The sequence below is a fragment of the Dermacentor albipictus genome, chromosome 4 (assembly GCF_038994185.2).
Source record: "Dermacentor albipictus isolate Rhodes 1998 colony chromosome 4, USDA_Dalb.pri_finalv2, whole genome shotgun sequence".
Taxonomy (NCBI): Eukaryota; Metazoa; Arthropoda; class Arachnida; order Ixodida; family Ixodidae; genus Dermacentor; species Dermacentor albipictus.
Window position 1 is genome coordinate 144,318,673 of NC_091824.1, and position 20,693 is coordinate 144,339,365.

The 20,693-nt window shown below is 45.8% G+C and overlaps 1 protein-coding gene across 8 annotated transcripts in view; it reads right to left on the reverse strand.

Annotated features, from left to right (window-relative positions):
• chb (chromosome bows) overlaps positions 1-20,693 on the reverse strand; it is a 230,035-nt gene that overhangs the window by 88,617 nt on the left and 120,725 nt on the right. For 3 of the 8 annotated variants that reach the window (XM_065432083.1, XM_065432084.1, XM_065432089.1), the window contains 5 exons: positions 9,342-9,376; positions 6,557-6,583; positions 4,428-4,539; positions 1,439-1,495; positions 817-831 (listed from right to left, as the gene is read on the reverse strand). In XM_065432083.1, coding sequence (XP_065288155.1) covers positions 817-831; positions 1,439-1,495; positions 4,428-4,539; positions 6,557-6,583; positions 9,342-9,376 — 246 coding nt within the window. The remainder of the gene's footprint in view (positions 1-816; positions 832-1,438; positions 1,496-4,427; positions 4,540-6,556; positions 6,584-9,341; positions 9,377-20,693) is intronic. The other 5 variants (XM_065432086.1, XM_065432090.1, XM_065432085.2 and 2 more) reach the window with 4 other exon arrangements.

The window sequence follows — 20,693 nt, forward strand, 5'->3', positions numbered from 1 at the left end:
GGTTGATTCGTAAAAATAAAATTGAAATAATAGCAGGTTGATTCAGAAATTACAATCTCCTTTAACAAAATGGAATAAAACTTAATGCTTTAGTCCTTGATGGTTACTCTTTCTCCACTCCACAGGCACCTATTGTATTACAATCTCATTTAGTGAACTTCCCAGGTACTAATATCCTTTCCTGCAGGCTTGAAAAAAATGAATTGCCGGTGCTCAATGCTGGGTACCACTCACGATAAACAGTGTTAGGCAGTAAGAACAGCCCAACTGCCTGATTTGTAGCAATCAATTTTCATTTCCTTCCTCTTCAAATGACAAAAAGAAACATGTCCTTGAAGAGCCCAATTGCATCAACGGCCAGGGAAGTCTAAGACATTAGCAAACGTGACAGTGGCCACAATGAATAATGTAACCATACCTACATAGCAATGGAAGATGGACTGAGACATCCAGCACAAAAAAAAAGTAAGTGAGTTAAAGCTAAGCAGGTTATGGCATACAAAGCTTAATGCTAAAGAAAGCTCAAAATTGTGCATGAATTTCATTATGCAATGACCATAGTAAAATCACATGATGAGAGATGGTGTGTCAACTGAGGAAGCAAACAGCTGAACTTAACGAAGATATATATATTTGGAAAGGTCAGCAAAAATTAGGACAAGTTGCCTGGGTCTCAATATTTGTTTGGCCCTCTCTTATATTTTTCTTTTCTTATTTTTAAAGCAAAGGCTTCTGAAGAGTAACACAATACGAGTGCAATACTGCTAACGCTTGTCCTAGCTTAGTAGCAGCTTTGCACTCTAAACAATAACTTACATTTCTGCAGTAGAACTGAAAAAACACCCCAATTTGTTATAGCCACAAATAAAAAAAAAGCAGTAGCAAAAAAGTTTCAGAATGCCTGGCAGGTAGCATTTTTGAAGAAATTATTGACGAGTCAGTTTATTTCTTAAAGAGTGGAGCATGAGCTCAAGACTGCTAAGTCAGGAAGAGGGCCATTGCTCCCATTTATGTTTGACATGCACATAGAGTTACATTCGATACAGGTAATTTTACATATTTTCTACATACATTTAGTGGCATTGTTTCTACATGCGCACTGAACACAGATCATTTACATGAATTTACATGTCTGATGAATTTGAAAATGCACCACAATATAATACACATAATTAATTCCCACAGCGAGAGGCTTTCTTTTCCTACCAGGATTGTAGTTTAAGGGAGCACATTTCCTTGTAGGAAATGTCATGCTTAAGCAGAAATGTTTTTAGGTAGTGTTTATCAGGTGTACTAATATCAATTTCATATTGCACGTTGCTAGGTGTACTTGCCGTAGTTATGACGTGAAACACAAGAGCAGGAGCGAACTCTTATCTACATGCACATGCACAGAGAATGCCAAGGCTTAATTAAGTGTTAGAAACATGTTAGATACCTGATACAGCGGCCTTAACAGGAGGAGCACCTTTCAAGCTATGCTTTCGGGTGAGTGCTTGGCAAAGAAAAAGAAAAGAGTTGTTGTGAGAACCAGCTACAGGCAGAAAGAAAAAAAACGCAGGTACTATCACAGACAAATGAAATGTGAACAGAAAAACAAACAAACAAACAAACAAGTACGTAAAAATTTTGTTCCATCTATTTCAGAAAAAGGTGTGACTCGTTCTCTCTCAATCAACGAAAACATGCCTCATGTTAAAGTTCTAATCAGGCACTTTGATATGTCCACTACATGGAGCACAGCCTTCAGCATTATTTCTTTTCGAATTTGTTTCTTTCGTCCCAAGTTTCATTTTGATGTGATATGTTTATTATAATATCCCAAGTCATCACCAATTCCCAAATTATTGCCACAACCCTCTTCATTCATAAAATATGTGCTTCATACTCTATAGACAGAGTTGCCCTCGTGCCGGAAAACCCGACCTAACTAAATAATCTTGTAAACCAAGAAGTCACTTGTATCACAGCACTCCTCGATCCCCCATAACTACATTAAGGCACCTGAATTAAAGGAATACTTAGATAAAAGAAAACAAAAGGAAGAAGAAAGAAAAGAAAATGAAACCTGTATAACTGAATTATAATTCATGCTTGTACAATGTCGAAGAAGGTACCTTATGGGAGAAGGCTTGATAAGACAGAAAAATGCTAAAATGAAAGACAGGTGACAACGCCATCTTGAAAATCCCAAGCCAGCTCACCATGATGCCATTACTTTAGAAAGCATTACCTCAAGCCTAATTAATTTTTTATCGCTAAGGATGGACTACATTTCAGCAAGCAATTAAAGTTTGGCCTTCATTTTCTCTTTTATGGTAATCAACCCCTTACCATGAAATTAACAATAATGTAATTTTCAAATTAAATTCTAGGGTTTCATGTGCTAAAATCATGATATGATCATGAGGAGCGCCGTAGTGGGGGACTTCAGACTAGTCTTGACAACCTGGGGTTTTTCAACATGTGCCCAATGCACCGTACACAGGCTATAAATTTGGAATAACACTTGATCAGGCTAATATTAAGCAGCATCTCTCTTTAGTGCCCTTTTAAGATTAGAGCAATGGCACTACATATGGAGGCTCATGTAAGCAAACACAGCGTATTCAGATAAGGCTGAAAAATTGTGGCAGTTTCAGCCAGAAAGCAAGGTTTAGCATTGTGCCTGAACTCCTGAGAAGGTGTTTACTCGGGGGCAAAATGTTGGCACTACCCAGCATGCAAAGCAACTAATTCTGAGTAAAAGGAACGGTGCCCTGGGACTGTTCCTTGGCAGCTACCAAACCTTGACAGCTACCAAACCCTGGCAGCTACCAGGCATCGCACAACGCTGCTGCGACGAAAAGTGCCACCAGTGGTGCTGCAGACATCACACCTCGATGGTGCATGAAATGAGACCGACGGGAAACCATTGGCATTATTCAGCGCCCAGTGAAATATTATACAACGGTAGCTTGATGTTTAGTGCTCAGACCACAGCAAACACACCACAGCAAAGCAGGAATGCTAATATACTCTGTGTGCGCAAGCATACTGTGTGCACACACACAGTATACATTCATAGTGTGAACACTCATGCCAGCAGCGGAAGACAGAATGCTGTCCTTGTTCTGGCACAGAGGCTTTGAGCATAGCGTTGATGGCGAGTCCACCTTACTGCATTGATTCGTTGGACAAACGCACTCCACAGCTCTGTGGTCTTAACCTTCTGTGCACAAACTGCAAATGCACAGTCGATCATGGGACAGCACGATTACAGTGGTAGCGTGAATGCACCTAAAGCGTCCTTGTGATTGATATCGCAGTAAAAAGCTTGTGAGGCACCTCAATCATTGCCAGCAGATTGCATTTGCTGGTGCTCACTTGACTAACACTTTCAGTTTGGGCCTAAAGGCACCAGCCACTCCACTCAAGGAACTGTGGCAACCAAAGGAGCTTGGTGATGACTTGAGCTATTATAATAGTTGAATGACAAATGCTAACATGTGGGTTGCCCACAACTTTAATGGGAGAAACTCTACAGCAGCAAGCACATAGGTTAGACTGCATGCTGCTACAACAAAGGTTAAGCACTGTACAGCAATAAAACAATTGGAGCATTCCCCTCTTTCAAAGGTTTCAAAGCACAGCACACCTAAAAGCACTTTGAATAAAGATACCTCAGTCACTTTCTAATTACGTATCATCAGCGATTTGTAACAAGACAACACTGCTGGCAGCTGTTGTTTTGTCAGCCCTCAACTGTAACAATTTTCCTTTGTAAACATTCAAACCAGCATGTACGAAATATTGCAACTTCATGTGAAGTAGTGCCCGCACAGAAACGTGAAAATGTTTAACAACTATATTTTTGCATTCATAAACATTTCACCACTTCATACATACTAGCCAGCAATGAAAAAAATAAAATAAAAAACATTGAGGAATTAGACTAGAAAAGATAGTAGCAGCCAAATGACAGTTTAAATGTGCATTTCTAAATTTAATCAAGTACTGAAATTTACATTAAATTGAAGTAGCAAGACATGTTAAAAATGCAGCCACTTATGATGTTCAGGTTGCTTTTTATGTTGACAGGGCCACTATAAAATAGTGCCATTGAGCCCTTCACTACAAATGTGGCATGTTATGTAAATGTGTTTGTATAACTTTTTTTGGACATATGTTGAAACACGACTTGGTCTGTGTGCCCATTAGTGTAACAAGCTACAACTCTGTTTTAGAATGAATTATATATTCAACTTTGGTTAATTACATCTTCAGGTAGTTATAAACTGTGGCTGCAAGAAATCTGAGCCAACACATGTCAACTGCATGCAAAAATTTTAAACGCACATTGTAAACATGCTCGCATCCTGTCTCCTCTGTTGTCCGGTGCAATCATAAGCCATCTAGCCCAGCAGTGCACACGCATTCGGACTTACTTGATGGTGTTGTGCCTGTAGAGGGCTGCTGCGATGGCTTAATGGGCGTTGCCAACACTGCCCGCCGGTTTGGAGGTGCACTGCTGGCCCTTTTTGAAGCCTTCCCTAAACTCTGTAAAGGGACCATTTTCCGAGATCACCCACAAACAGGAATATGAATGCTCAACCACAATGCTCGCCATCACAGACTATTTCACTGTTTTAACATTGTTCATGGTGCAAATAGTAAGCGTTTTTCAAAGGTAATGAGTGAGTGCAAATGAAAAGAAGGTACCATTAAATGAATATATACACACACACACACACACTCGTAAAAAATGGAGGGTTTCGCACCAGACCTGAATGCATAACATTAAAAAAAGCAAGATGACAAACATTATAGCATATGTTAAATGTTAAACATATGCCATAATGTTCGTCTTTTTTTTCATTTTCAGATGTTATATATACATATATAGAAAATTCTAATTTGAAATTTTCATGCTCAGAAAAATTTTGCAGTAGGTGTACAAATTAACAAGACTAAGGACTGCACAGCAGTGACACAGCAAAAAAATAAGATGTCTTTCTCGTACAGCCATGCTGGGATTACGTGCCTATTCCGACAATTTTCCAGCAACTATGCAAAGCATGAGTGAATTGAACAAACAGCCATGTCCAGCCCCAAAGTAAAGTGCATGTAGCCATGCCTCTCTTTTGCCAACCGTGTATTCCGGGGGAAGGGGAAGAAGAGGAGATGTAAATCTGACAGCAAACTGCTAACCAAGAATGCCAGATAAGCAGTTAAGTGTCAAAGAGATGGACAGTACTAGAAATCTGCAAAGCTCCAGCAATCAACTCTACCTGCACACAATCAGAGAAATGTACTGCGTCAGAGCATGAGGCAAAATACAAAAATATGCACAGGAGACCCAATTTACGGTGTGTATTTAAGGCCAACTGCAACAAAATTTCGATTTGGCTAAATTGGCAATGAGCGAGTAACATATACCACTGAACAACCTTGACAAAGCTACAGGGCAGGTAAATGTAATTTTCTTAGCAGCTTTTTAATAGCACCTCGGGAGACAATGCATACACCTGATTGCTAGCGGCTTTGATGCAAGTCCCAACACATCACCTCCAAAATTTTTACGTGAAAGTGTTAAGGAGCCCATGTCACAGAAAATCCGGAGCTGGCGTCAGCCATTTCAGCGAAAATATTTTCTAACCACGCATACCCAGGCCTTCTATGTGATGCAAAGAATAGACTGAATTGAATTTCTCAGATTTCTCAGCTCTCAGAATTTCTCAGCTCTTGGATTGTAATTTGAATATATGAGAAAACAATTATTTTTTGTGCAAACTGAAACGAACACCCTCTCCAGCATTTCTACAATGCATAAACCAGAGATGAAGTACGCCATTTTCGAATGCCGGCACGTAAATATCTCGGAGTCCACGGAGCGGCGCGCCCGCTTCCTTGAAACGCTTCAAGATGACGCTGGCCTCCCCTGCATCGCGACCCATGCAAGAGGCCGAGTTTCTACCAAAAAGCTCATCTTTGTGCATAGTATTTGTAGCGAGCGTTTCCCGGTAAACATTATGGTTACATACGCTGCAGTTGCCGAGAAGCGTGAAAAGCAGTCAGAGATCTTTGAATGCTATCACGTTCCACTCTTAAAGGTGACGCTTAAGCGTCCTTCAAATTTTTTCCATGCACCGTAGGCAGCCACAAGTGGTGCCTTATTTTGGAGGTCATGTGATCCCGAGTCGTGCGCCACTTACAGAAAGTGTAATGGCAGGATCTTTTTCAGTTATCAGTTTACTTACGCGAGCCTTTTGTGATGCATAAACTCATTTTTCAAACATAAAATACTGCATAGAGGCTGTTATGTATCTACACTATCTGACTCTAGGCTTCTTACGTGGTCCAACATTTTATTGCATTTGGCCTTTAAGGCAGCTCGTATTGCACACAAAGAATACGCTATGGCTGCTGCTCAGCTGCAAACATTTCTCTGTCATGGTCACATTATACATCTGGCAAGGCGCATGCAGGTTTTCGCAATGTAAACAAAATTTGTAGACATGCACGAACCATGCACTGAGCCCCCAGTTAAGCAGCGCTGTTGTCTACATTTACTCACCGCTTCCGCATCATTGATGTCGGAATGCTTCAGAGAAACGTCATTGAAGAAAAAAAAAAAAGGCAGAACCCCCTTATTGCACAAGTCACCTCATACAATGAAATCAAGGTCCATAAGTGCCAGAAAAAGGCAACCCTTTGGCATTTCTATAGGCTGTTTCACATGGCGCAATTTTCAGTGAGTGCCACAGCGAATTTCGTAGCTCAACAACAATCGCAACATCGTGGGCTCTCTGCGACTGGATTCCAACAAGTTGGTCGTGCCATCGCTGAGTCACAACAATCGGTGCAATGTGGGAGGGGCAATGCGTGACGAAACAAAGCGCCCTCAAAACAGGCGCTTTCCTGTTTTAATGCGTGTTAGTAGCTCTGTGCAGCAATGTCAGCGCCAGCTTTAGTTACGTTTTAATATGGCGCACCTACTAGCGCCTGCGGCTTAGGAGCTTCATAAACATTTTTCTTTTCTTCTGCATATACTATTCGTTTAAAAGGAGAAGCTGCACGCTATCCAGGTCGGGAGGACGACACCGCTTCAAGATAAGGCACGTACTCACTTGATTGCCATTGTCTTCAACCTCTCCATTACTACAAATTGTGCCAGCTGCTTATACACGCACACTCAATAGTAGCTTGTTCTTCTGCAAAAGCAAACACTCATCCAGGAAAAATGTTCTCGCTTCCATAGGAACAACGAAACTGGCGTGTACTAAACGTAACCGCCCCACCTACGCCGCACGAACCGCACGCTCATACTTGCGGTGTTGTGCAGCGTCTCACTCACTGCATCTGCAAGCTGTCGCAAAGTATCAACGCTTTTAAATGTTAAAAAATGATGGACTTATTCTATTATCGCATAATAAGAAAATTCGTATATCTGAATAGTTTCCACGGTTTTTTTACTTAACAATGCAGGCATGGATACTTTCTGAGCAGGGGGCAATCTGCGTATCGCTGCGACGAAAATCGCGCCGCCGCAAACGCATGTGAAAGCTGTCAGCGAAAATCGGTCTGTGACGTGCGCGGCAGAACAATTTTTTTCGTCCCAATCCCGCCATGTGAAACAGCCTAAAGTAGAAATCCTACAAGATATTAACTCTTTCCCTACCACACCAACTGGGCATTGTTAGCTTGCTAACGATGGTTTGGAATGCTGTTATCTAGACCTTTTGCGCCGATCACGGACACATTGCGCTATCAGATACGAAGGAGGTGAACTATGTATTTGTTTTATAAACAGTTGGCTTTTTTTTATCGCCAGGCTGTGAGTTCTGAATGCACTACAAAATTTTCGCGATCATCAAAGCAGAAAGCAAAAATGCTTGCCTGCTATCAATGGTTTCAAACGCCGCTTTCAAGGCCTTTTGTGCCACTCACAGACACTGTGCTATTGAACATGAAGGAGGAAAACTATACTTTGTTCTCTAAGCAGTTCGCTTTTTTACAACCAGGCAGTAATTTTTGAATGCGCTTCGAAGTTTCGCGATTGGCAAAGCTGAAATAAAAAAAATGGCTGCCTCGGGGATAGGCGCACACACTTCGAAAGATCACAGATCTCGCAATTCCGCTGCATCTAGGCTGACTTTATCGATGGATCGAGGAGCAGCGAGTCTAAGGATCCTTTCTTTTTGTCGGACTGAGTCTGACAGCGACGACGCAAACCAGCCCGGAACATCGGCAGCCACAGCCTGGCACGCCCGACGGTAGTGCTTGCAGTTAAATTTTTGTGGTGAAATACCTGTACAATGAAAAATTCATTTTTTCTTATACAGTGCCAATTAGACAGCAATACATTTTGTATATCTCATAATATTTGTTACATATATTTCCTAGTAGATAGAACCATATGTTTACAAACTTTGCTCAATTTTACTGCACAATCTTGATTCTGGCAATCTATATCTCTTTTATGCCATGCATCTCGTTAATAAAAATTTTATTTGTGAAAATTGCATTCATTCTGCTTTTTTTTTCATCTATTACATAATATATTGAGTGCAGTAGTTCCTTCAGAACAGAAGATCTGGTGTAACCTACCAAAAAAAAAAAAGCCAGTTTTCCCCATGGTAGGGAAAGAGTTAAATGGTGAACACATGGACATGGGGGGCCAGTTCACTAAACAAAGCAAGTCTACACCCAATACATTCATTTAACACATCTGCAAATTTGTCCTTGGTTGCATAAACATCGCACAAGAAAAACTCAGTGTCGAATTATGATAAAGAAGAGCAAGAAATATGGTCTTGCTCAGAGCAATAAACGAACATTGAAATGTGTCTGCCCATGTGTTTTCTGATGTCTTCTTGCATTCACAAACACACCTTAACTTCCACCTTCTTAATTTCACAAAGGGGAATGTAACTCTGCCTCGCAACTAAAGTAGCCACAGTGACTCTGCGATTTTTGTTATAAAAAGGTTAAGGGACAATTCCAGTCCAGTGCCTGCCTTTCAGTAGGTGCTGAGAATGCCAATTACAAAATTACAGCTAAAAAATATTGCTGAAGAGTGCTATAAAAGCACTGTAACTACTTCAGTTGAGACCACATTGCCATTCACTTGGAACAGCTAAGGTAAAGGTTGGAGATGAGATGGATTTGAATTTTGCTACTCCTGAGGGTTAGGGCATCCCCAATCACAGGCTTTAGGAACAAGCCTTTCCATGTGGGTAGGCACACAAAGAATACCACAAACTAAACAAGACAATGAAAAAACTTCCAAGATTTTAACGCATATCATCACAGCACACATGCCCATGCAAAAACACAGGCAATGTTGGGAAGCTACTCACCACTGCCCTGTCAAGTTCATCGTCACCTCTGTGCACTGCAAGAAGAAAAAAAATAATACTTGAAGTCAGTTACTGGATACATAAAAAGGAACATATTAACAATGAACAAGATCAGATAATCACTCTAATTTCTACCTTTAAAAGGCATTCAGTCCTGTGTGCCAACTTCTAAATGTTACATTTACCTAAGTGCAGGCAAATACTTTTCTTTAAAAAAAAATGTGTGGAAGTCGGTAGTCTGGCAGCAACAGCGAGACACTTAAAATCATCTGGTGACCACAATATTCTAGGCACCATATTGCACTATAGACTGTGACCTGGCCGTGCACCACCAGATCTCAGAGGCCGTGATTACAGCTGATTAGTTGGCACCTGTTATTTTGTTTGAACGTAGTGTGTTGTCATACTGCAGGAATAAATCAGTAACAAATAGGCGAGCAATGTTAATGAAGAAAATGATGAGCAAATGCTGTACACGCTTCTGACAAGTGTTGAAAGTCCTGATAAAATGCACGTTATTTCCACAGTTGAGTGCCTTTTTTTCATTTGGCTTACATTAAAGAAAATGTATTTTTCCCATCTTCCGAATTTCAGGTGACGGCCTAGAACCAAGGCTAGCCTGAGTTCCAGTAAATATGGCACAACTGTCTACAGCTTTTTTAGCTGTCCGAACTGAGATTTTCAATTCGCAACTCTGAAAGCACCAAGTAGAATCAAGTTACAAACGTTGCCTGCCATTCTCAAGGTGCTCAAAATACAAGCTTGTCCTTCCCTGTTTCAGGTGCAGAGACTACATTGCTTGAGAAGCGCACCTCATCAATTCCCAAAACTTTTCTTTCAGTGAACTTCAATGCATAAACCATGTTACACTGGTGGCATTATACCAGGGAAAATGAAGAGGATTGCAATAAATCTGAACACAATACAGGACAGACTAACAACACTGAAATTTGTGTGAATTATACATAAAATCTCAGGCTGCATTAATGCAAACATCTGCTTAAAAAGTTCAATATGAAAGGGCAGGTGTGAGGCCAAACACATACAGCACATGCACAACAAAAGGTGGATGGACTGCTGTGGCAGAAAGATGGTCTAAGTTATCTACAGCAGTAAGACTTTGGAGTGTGGATCTTGCAATGTCCCTTGATCTCAGACCTAGGTAATTCATGTAGATTTGTAGCTGCAGTCAAAAGTGAGAACAGCAGCACATTAACTATATAACCACCATGGTGAATACAGTAACAAGCATTGGTTACTGGTTATTGGCCCTTTTCCATGAATGTTTTTTTTTTCCCAAACAAATTTGGACACTTTCCGATGCATGTGAAAATGTACAAAATATCTAGCTCAAATCAGCCCGATTAACACAAACCATTTGAATCAAAACATTCCACCCGTTTTTGGCTATACTGAAGCTGTGCCGCCGGCTTGTGCCTGTAGAGTGTGCTGTCTGCGTGATGCAAATTAATCTTGCAATCCACCAAGGATTAAATTGTGTGGTTTAGTGTCCAGAGGTTGGGCACAATGTGTTATGAGAGACGCCACAGCGGAAGGGTAATTCCGACCACTCTGGGTTCCTTAGTGTGCGCCAAAATCACTGTGCACGAGCGTTTCTGCATTCCGCCCGGGTTCGAATCGCGGTCGCCGCGATTCGAACCCGCGACCTCGTGCTCAGAAACAATGACATCGCAACTGATCCATCGCGGCGGGATTTTTTTTTTTTTTTTTAATCGAGGAAGGAGACCCTTCCCAGAGAGGTGTCGCGGGAGACGGTCGCGCTGCCCCGATTGCAACACAGTTGCCCCACCCCGACCCCCCCGCATGCCGGCGCCATCGTCACCACGGTGTCGACGACGCCTAATTCACGCTCTCGCGGCCCGGATTGTTTGTAAACACGCCTCGCGCGCGATAACAGCCCTATGTGGGATAGGCGAACATGCCTTCTCCAATCTTGGGAGTTTCTTTTTTTCCCTGCGCTCTACTTTTTTTTTTTTATCTTGCCCTCGACAGAGATGGGGAACGGCGCCAACTATATGCGGCCCCAGTTTTCCGAAAGGTATGCAGCGAACAGCGTAACCCCTCCCGTCCCCCCACCCCTCTACATCGTAATAAGTAAGCCGCCTCCATGATAGCAATAAACATGGATAAAGAAGGAATGTGTAAAACAGAACGAACGTCTCCGCGCTTTTTTTTTGTTTTTTAAAGGCGGGAACGTACGTTTCGCAGTGCAATCGCAGGAAGAAGCAAAGAAAAAAAGAAGGAAGTGCGCGAAGGTGTGTGCATTACACACACACACACACACACACACACACACACACACACACACACACACACACACACACACACACACACACACACACACACACACACACACACACACACACACACACACACACACACACACACACACACCCGCGCGCGCACAAACAGGTACGGCGGTCGCTCCCTTGGATCAACAAAAATTGGGTAGTTGTGAAAGAGGGCATCTTAAATGGCTATCACAATTTTTTGGGAGTGCGTGTCTGTACTGCATGCATAATTTCAGCGCGTACGCAACAAAAATTAAACTTTATAGCCGGTTCTGCACGCAAATGTGTACCGTTTCATACCGGCGCACTGTGTATACACAGCGAGCTTGCCAAAACCCCCTTCCGATATAAAAATTCCGCTAAGCCCTTTTTAGGACACCACTTCCTATCATCTTTTATTTCTTGATTGAAAAGCGAAGCATGTCAGAGCCGTAGGCACCGTACGTATTCAAGAAAGCACGCAGCCAATATGATTCGTGCGCAAACCTATTGATTGAATGCATCTGTGATGATTGAAGAACGGCTGAATGCGCGAAATATATGCGAGGAAGTCACTATAATATGCTTCACTGCGCTGCAGTTCGCTAGGAGGACACTTTCGCGCCAAAAATAGCTTCGAATATATCGTACGCAGAGCCTTTCTTCAGCTGTTCTTCCGCGGCCCAGACGCGCGCGTTGGCGTGGCATTTGCATACACATGGCAAGGAGCCGCTGAAATTGGGCGCTCGGAAATAGCAGGCGGCTCAGCGTACCAATGATTAGCGACAGCTGGCGCTGAGCGTCAGGCGTTTTTTTTTTTAATTTTTTTTTCCAGAACAGATTTGGGTCCGCTAGTAGAAAAACCCATCAACCCAGTAGCAAAGACCAAAACCGCACGCGAGACTCGATGCACAGAACTCAGACATAGCACCCGGGCAGCCAACCAAACCGCGGCTCTGATCGCGAAGGCGTTCACCACGAGAAAACGCGGTTTCACGAGGACGGACGGCCTCGGCGCGCGTGCGCGTTCTGACGCGCAACCAAACCACTTGAGCGCGCAGGTGCGCGTCGTCGGGCGCCCCGCCCGCAGTGTGTGTCCTCCGCGAATCTGGAAACCAGCCTCGCGTCGTCACCTTTAAATCAGCGCCCTCGCATTACGACATACACGCACCACCCACAGCAACGACGCAGGGGGAGGAGTTGGGACACGAGACATTATTCCTGTCCCAAGGAATGACCGTCCGAAAAAATTCTAACAGCATCGAAGAAAAACAGTACCGAAGTGCGCGCCATCAATGCCACCATTGTTTCCGCGTTGAAGTATGGGGGCGGCCTTGCTCGCGTGGAGCAGCTACAAAACAAGCGCGGGACGCCGCAGTCCATTGTGTGAGAGCAGCGCGCGACCTATCCAAGGTGAGCACAGACGGGCCGACACGGATGGTCAGAGGCCGGCCTCCGCGGCGGCCGGAAATGCGCCGGAACGCCGCCGACGGTTCCGATACGAAATTTCACAGTTCGGGGCGCCTTGAACAGCGGGCAGCTAGCGTGCCTATGCACTACGGAGTCTGACATGGAAGGCACCCTGTACACGCGCGAGGGTCAAAGAGGGGGAGGGAAGGGGGCGAGAGGGGGGGGGGAGCCGCACGGCGAGACTGAAGACGATGCGGCCGACCCACATACAGGATCCCGGGGCCCGTGAGGAAAACCGGAAGGTTGAACTCCCCACAGAGAGGCACATCATGCACGAGTTTGTCGATTACACACATCCGATTATGATCTAGATTAGTAGGCCCGACGCAATGCAGTAAGCTGATTGGTTTGATACAGATAATGGTACCATTGCACGCACATAAGCCATGCGCGAACACGAGAAACATTGGGGCTGATCTGATGCATAAGTGCCATTTTCCAAATAAAAAAAATTCAGTTGAAAGCGCATCGCTGTGTTATGGTCCCAGTATACGATACAATACGCAAACAGGTATGTCCCTCTCTCTCATGTGTGTGTGTGTGCGCGCGTGCGTGAGAAAGCGAGCGAGAGAGAGAGAGAGAGAGAGAGAATAATGCCTCCAGAGATCAGAATCAGGTCACTGTAATTCAAACAGCCACCTCTGAACCATGCGGTATACTGCACGCACTGATTGAAGTGACTCGCATTAGAGACGAGCTCGCGAAGCCATGAAGTTAAGCTGAATGAGTGATGACTGCTCGCGCTGTTCTTTTGGGCAACGAACGCAAAGTGGTGAAACAAATACTTTTTTTTTTGCGCATTTAGGGCGTTGGAAAATGGTTTGAGGTCCTGAATCTTAGATAGTCCTTACTCTTATTATTGTAAAATTCGATATCTTGTCAACTTCGATTGACTCGATCACGACGCCAACATGGCGGAATTCGACATTTTCCACGTGCTCAACAGCAGCCCCTGCGAAACAAGACCAACAAGGCCTTTCCAATGCCATTGGAAAGCTCCGAATGCAAACGGACGAATCTACAAGCAGCAGCAGGCAGACGTCACAGCTTTACCCTGACCCCAAGCCGCGCGCAAGGACACACCGGAAAACAGCGCCGTGCAGAGAATCCCGACATTTCGGACAAATGAGATCGACCTTGCACGCATTGATCAGGATCACTCCTGTCGAGTGCAGCGAGACAGGCACCAACACACACACGCACACACAAAACAAAATAGCCACTCGAACATGAGACATCGGAAGAAAAAAAAAGAGAAGGAATACGGAGCAAGAAAGAGAAAAAAAGCGGAGAGAGGGTCAGCCGTCTCAGGGTCCGCACGACCGACGCTGTCACGGCCCGATTTGCGCGCGTCGCGCCATTGAGCGCGGCGGAAAAGCCAATCGGGGGGGGGGGGGCTCGCACGTTCACTCAGAGAAAATAAAACAAGCGGAAACAAACAAAATCAGAGGAGCTAGGGCGGGTATACGGCCACTTCAATCACGCCCACCGCACACAGCGATCGGGCACGCTCCGGCTGCGACGAATTCGCACACGGCGCCCTCTCCGTCCAGACACACGGGTTAAAACGCGCGCGAGGACGTAAGTCTTATCCCGCGCGCACAAGCACGCGGACGAGAACTGGCGCACCCGAGAGCGCAACGCGAGAACAAAAAAAAAAAAAAGCGGTTCGGTCCGATCAGTCGCAGCAGTGCATTTAGAAAAGGCGCGCGTGCGAGGTATATCCGCGCGCGCGACAGGTGCGAAGCGAAGGCCGGCACGCTGTCTCGCAGTTCCACCCACGCGCACTCACGCGCCGAGTGACACGCGCTCACGCCCGTTCCAGCTGCGTCAATGCGACGGCAGGAAGATGCTGGAAGGGTGACGCACGTTCGACGAGGGAAACCCCGAAGAAGGCGGGTGCCACGCCGCTTCGACGAACATCGCCGTATACAAGGTCGATCGATCGATAGGTCGGTCGATTGACCGATTGATTAATCTACAACAAGCGCCATAGTTGACGTGTCTAGATTATAGCAGTAGGTCAGCTCGATTCCTTCAGCGTGCGCTAGACATAACTTGCGTGCACGTAGAAAGAAATATTCCCGACGCAGCCAGGATTCAAATCCGCGACCCCTTGCTCGGCAGCACAGAGACGGTTACAGCAGTGGCTATACCTAACAAACTGTTCCATATGAATACACGAAACGAATTTGCCCTTTATGAAGTGTCAGTCGAGAGAGAGACCGCACGGTGATAGACGCACATTGATGATGGCGTTTTAAAGCCCCAAAATTGCAGAGTGGGCTTTGAGAGATGCCGTGGTAGAGACTTCGTGGGTTAAATACAGTGTCGACACTAGTAAGTTAACTCGCGCTCTGTTGCGTGTGTCTGCGCTTACGTTCACTGAAGTCTGAATGCTCGCAAAAACAAAATTTCTTCACAATATAACCACCACATAGCGTTCATTCACAGCGCACCCAAGGAAAACCGATGCTGCTCCTTGGGCTCGCTGTCGCTGTGATGTTTGGGTCCGCGATTCGTAAAACTTCTGATAAGTTAGCGTGCGGCGTTGGCACGTTAACACGCAATGTAGATTGAACACTAACATCGACGTAGTGCCGAACGTGTCAGCACGTGAGTAGCAGATACCTCTAAAGCTGGCTCCCACGCAACAAGACACCTTATGAGGAGAAGCCCGCTTCTCCAAATATTTTGCGGTAAACAATATGCTACAAGTAGGTGCGTAACCAATCGCGTTACCGTGGTTTCATTGCAGACAACGAAACAAGGTCATCGCCAGCGTGAGTCCTCGATTCTGAGGCGAGCGCAAAATTGACTGCAACATCCGGGCGCCTGGTACCTGTGTGCGCTAGAAGGATCGGTTGTCTCTCGGCGCAAGTTGAATGGTGATAATGACTACATCAGGGTCGAACCGCAGGGCAGTGGTGAGACGAACTAAACGTGCCGTAGAGACGGCAGAAAGCGCGAACACTTGTGAGGTAGGTAGTATAGGCAACTCTGAGGATAGAGGTACAACGGTGAATATGCGAATGCATATACGGGGCGCACCAGCTAACTTTAGCCGGAGTTTCCAAGGGAATGTTTGCCGTCGCTTGGAGATACTTAAACTTTTTTTTTTCATTCAGCCTAATTAGATGTTTAGTCTTAATTAATCAACTTCTCAAATATTATAATTAGATGAAAAGTGTCAATGAGCAAATTGTAGAGCGGCATGAAAAATTCCCGATATAGCTTTCTGTTCATCAATACATGCTACACAAGTGTTTTTCCAAGCGTGAAAGAAGCCCGCGAATACACGCAAAGTGCCTCGAGCGGCGGCCAGTCGCACGGTAATTTTGCATGCTTTTGTATACTTCTTTCATACTCGGAAAAACACTTGTGCAACACCTATTGAGGAACAGAAAGCTGTACCGGAAGTTTTTCATGTCGCTCTACAATTTTTTCACTGACACTTTTCATCTAATTATAATACTTGAGAAGTTGATTGATTAAGACTAATTACCTAATTAGGCGGTATGAAAAAGAAAACAGTTTTATCATCTCCAAGCGACGGCAAACAACATTACCTTTGTTCTGTACAACTACGTGGAATTTTTATATTTTTACACTCTGGCTAAGGTTAGCTGGGACACCCTGTATATCCAAAGCGATCTAAAGGTTAAAGACGAGCCAACTGCAGCCGGAGGCTAAATCAGGAGGTTAAAGAATGCATCAAAACAACAGGGCGCATAATGTTTCGAAAGGTTGTCAGGTGATGATTGCCCAAACAATATTCTTTTTCCCTGCCGCGAAAATTCTGAGCCTCGTCTAACAAAGGAGCTGTGAGGGGATATTACTGACAGCGGAACAAGCAGTCTTTTGGTAGCACTGTTTTGACCGAGCGGTCATGCTTGGAGCTTCGCCCTCTGAACACCAAGGGAACAATAACGAAGCAATCTACACCATGACGACACCAATCAAAAGGACAGCCCCTGAGAACCCGTTTAGGTAAACGCGTACGCTGCCAGCTTCACTTAACCCTCAAAACCCGTTCGTTGCTAGCGTACAGGCTCTCAGCTGATATGGTGCATACGAATGAAATTTTACAAGCGCCAGTAATTGAATAAATGAAGTCAGTATAACGCACTGAGTTAGTAGCCTTACGCTACTACAGTACGCGAGGCGTGACAGAGACCGCCAAATTTTCTACGTGGATTCCCCCACGCACACATGGACACCCGGAAAAGAGCCGCAGCGCGCTGTACCCCACAGCGACTTGGTGTCGAGTCCGCGGCGAGCACAGGAACGGGATAACATTCACAGGAAGTAAATCCGCCCCTCTCTAAACTAGGTCAGTATACGTCAGCGGTTCCTGCGACATTTAAACTAATTTACTGCAACGAAGGTTACCTCCCTCCCACGACCACACCCCTCTCCCCATCTGTGCAAAACTCCTGCAATCCTGCGCAAAACTCACCGAACTGTGTGCAGCACGCAGCAACAACGGCGAAACTGACACCTCGGCGTACGCGACGGACGGACGGACAAAGCGAACCCTACTTTTGATCCAACTGCTGTCGCAGTAAAAGAAGAAAAGGAAAGCGAATGAAGACACTGGAAATCCGGTGTGCCATGAATAGCATTGCCTAACCGCGAAAGGCGCGACCATAGAAACCCACCTTTTACCCAACTAGCGCCGTGTTTTTTTTTTTTCGTTTTTTCGCTAGATGAACCCGCAGACTACCTGGCGCAATATTCTTCGACCGGTAACTATCACCTGCATTTTAGCAGCAAGCTCGCAGGCGCCTTCTTTTTTTAGCTCACTTGGGTGCTGGCAGAGCATCACGAAAACGTACACACAACTCACGCAAGCATAAAATTTCGCAAAAACGCGCCCTCACTACTCCCGGGATGGATTTGTGCCTTTCGCGAGTGGCGTCGCAGCGCGCTGACGAACTATTATACACTCGGAGACGGCACCCGTATATGTGTGGGTGAATAGGCGAGTCAAGGCCTCGTTGTATACGCCTGAACGCGTCCGTGCATGAAGAGTTGGCTGAAAGCAGCGCTATATATACGGTAAACCGGCCTTGACGCAATCGAAATCGGCCGTAAAGCAAGAAACAAGAAGCATCACTCGCTCTCGTCAGGCCCAAGCTTGGGCGCGCAAGGATGTAAGTACTTTACGAACAGCGGGATAGAGAAATACGGCTATATACAAGGCGCACGCGTACAATTCCCGTCACCCAGTGGAAGTTTTATTGCGGGAGAACTCGCGCACGCTTGCGTGTACCATCTTCGATGCGACGCAGACACGAGTAGAGAAGGCGTGCAACGCGCCGCAGTGCCTAAACTTCGACAAGCTGCATGAAAACAAAAGGCAGCCAGCTGAGTACGAACGGCGATCCCTGCACAATCTGCAGGCTCGTTTCATACTAACGATCGCTGGCGAGTTCGAGTGGCTTACGATATCGATGGAACGTTATGTTACGACTTGTCTGCGGACGTCCACGTACGCCTAACCGTACATAGTTGTCCACCTATGGCCGTTCATAGAGCGCCCGTTAAGCAGAGATAGCTACAGCTCGCAACTGTATATAGCTGCGCGTTGTAGCGCGGAATATATCCATGCGCGAGCTTCAACTACGTGTTCCGAAGTAAAGACAACAATTAAACAGAAAAAGAACCGCGCAAGTTAGAGCTCAGCTCTCCAGGTTACTATCACAACCAGCGAAGAGACATTACGAAGGTTTCACCCTCCGCACCAAGCATGTTCATATTATATGCTTTCATCGCCGTCGGCTCACAAAGCAACAAACTTTCCGGACGAATGCCATCTGCAGCTTCCTGACGAGCACATTTCGCGCGTCCACTTCCTCCCATATTTCCGTATCGTGTGGTTTCTAGCTCCGCTTCAACATAAGGACAGAAGTGTACGCGACCTGCGGGGGCAGCCCGTGTGCACAAGCACGCTCGCGAGTAAGCGTGCGTGCGTGCGTCTCCGCTTCATTAGCGGCATCCCCGCACAAGCAGCGCGGGAAGCCGCCCACGTACTATACGTGCACCGAGGAGGAGTGCCGCGAGCGCGCTTTCAAACAGGAGGCGGAGGAGGAAGAAGAAGAAGGAACGCTCGACCTGCAAAAAAAGCCCACTCCTCGAACCGTGAAGCCGCCCCACCAGCAGCAGCGGTGCCTGCTGCTGCTTCCGCGCATAGGAGGAGGATCGCTGGCGCCACCGCACTTTGTCGTGTGTACACGGCCCCCATATGTTGAGCGTACACGCTGGCGCCATGTGATTTCGCTTCTAGCATAGCCGAATCAAAAGAGGCAGGTCCGGAAACAACACCGAAAGTTGTTGTTTACACACACACACACACACACACACACACACACACACACACACACACACACACACACACACACACACACACACACACACACACACACACACACACACACACACACACACACACACACACACACACACACACACACACACACACACACACACACACACACACACACACACACACACACACACACACACACACACACACACACACACACACACACACACACACACACACACACACACACACACACACACACACACACACACACACACACACACCGCGAGTTGCGCGCGGAAACTCGCGTGCGACGAACAACTGCTGCTTCGCCACATTGAAGCCAAGACTGTGTGTAAAACCATTCGTCCGGAATGGAAGGACATCAAATCGTAACGGCTCTTTCGGTCGCCAACTAGTCGTCGCAAACATCCGAGATAACTGCCTATCGGTTCCGCGCTGTCCATATCCAAGCAGCAACTATTTATGAGCCCTATCTTCTATCATTCTGAGTATAACCCGCAATGGCAAAATCGACGGACTGTATAAACAATGGTCAGCGACATCCAATCAGCGAAAATGTAACTGCTAAGCGCTGGCAGCAACAGCCATGGGAAATTGCATTCGTTTAAAATACTACTTTCGAGATTAATCCGTCCGCTGCACTTTATTCGGCACATCTTTCTCGGTGTCACCCTATGCACCGCACGTAAGACCAGCAGCAAATACGCAAGACGTACGATATACCGGTGACACAAAACTACATCGGGTCATTAGCTACACAAAACAGAGCATACAGAAAATCGCAGCATCGCGTAAATTCGGTGCTGAAAAACCGCCGTGTGCCAATGTTCTCGCTCCTAGCCGTCAGATTATAGGCCTTCGCGGTCATTACAAATTGACGTAAAGACCCCGTTTGCGAGCGGTTCCCATTCGGTCGCGGCATTTCTCTCCGAGCCATTGTTCAAGCCCCTGCCAACGATGAAACGCGACGCCAACTCGTTAAGTGCTCGCGCGCGTGTGTGTGTACGCAAATGTATCGCGCTCGGCATCGTTCTCCCTCAATGGCTGGCTCAGTGCCAGCTGCGTGTCATCGCTTTTGCTACGCCTACGCACTTCTTCCCCTCTACTCGGGCAGCGAACCATCGGGGTCCCGGAACACAATGTTCGCTGCACATAAGAACGTGGTCAACAGATGAAAAAAATAAATAAATAACGAAAGAAATAAAACTGAGGGAAGCTGACCCTTCACCGTTTCGCATC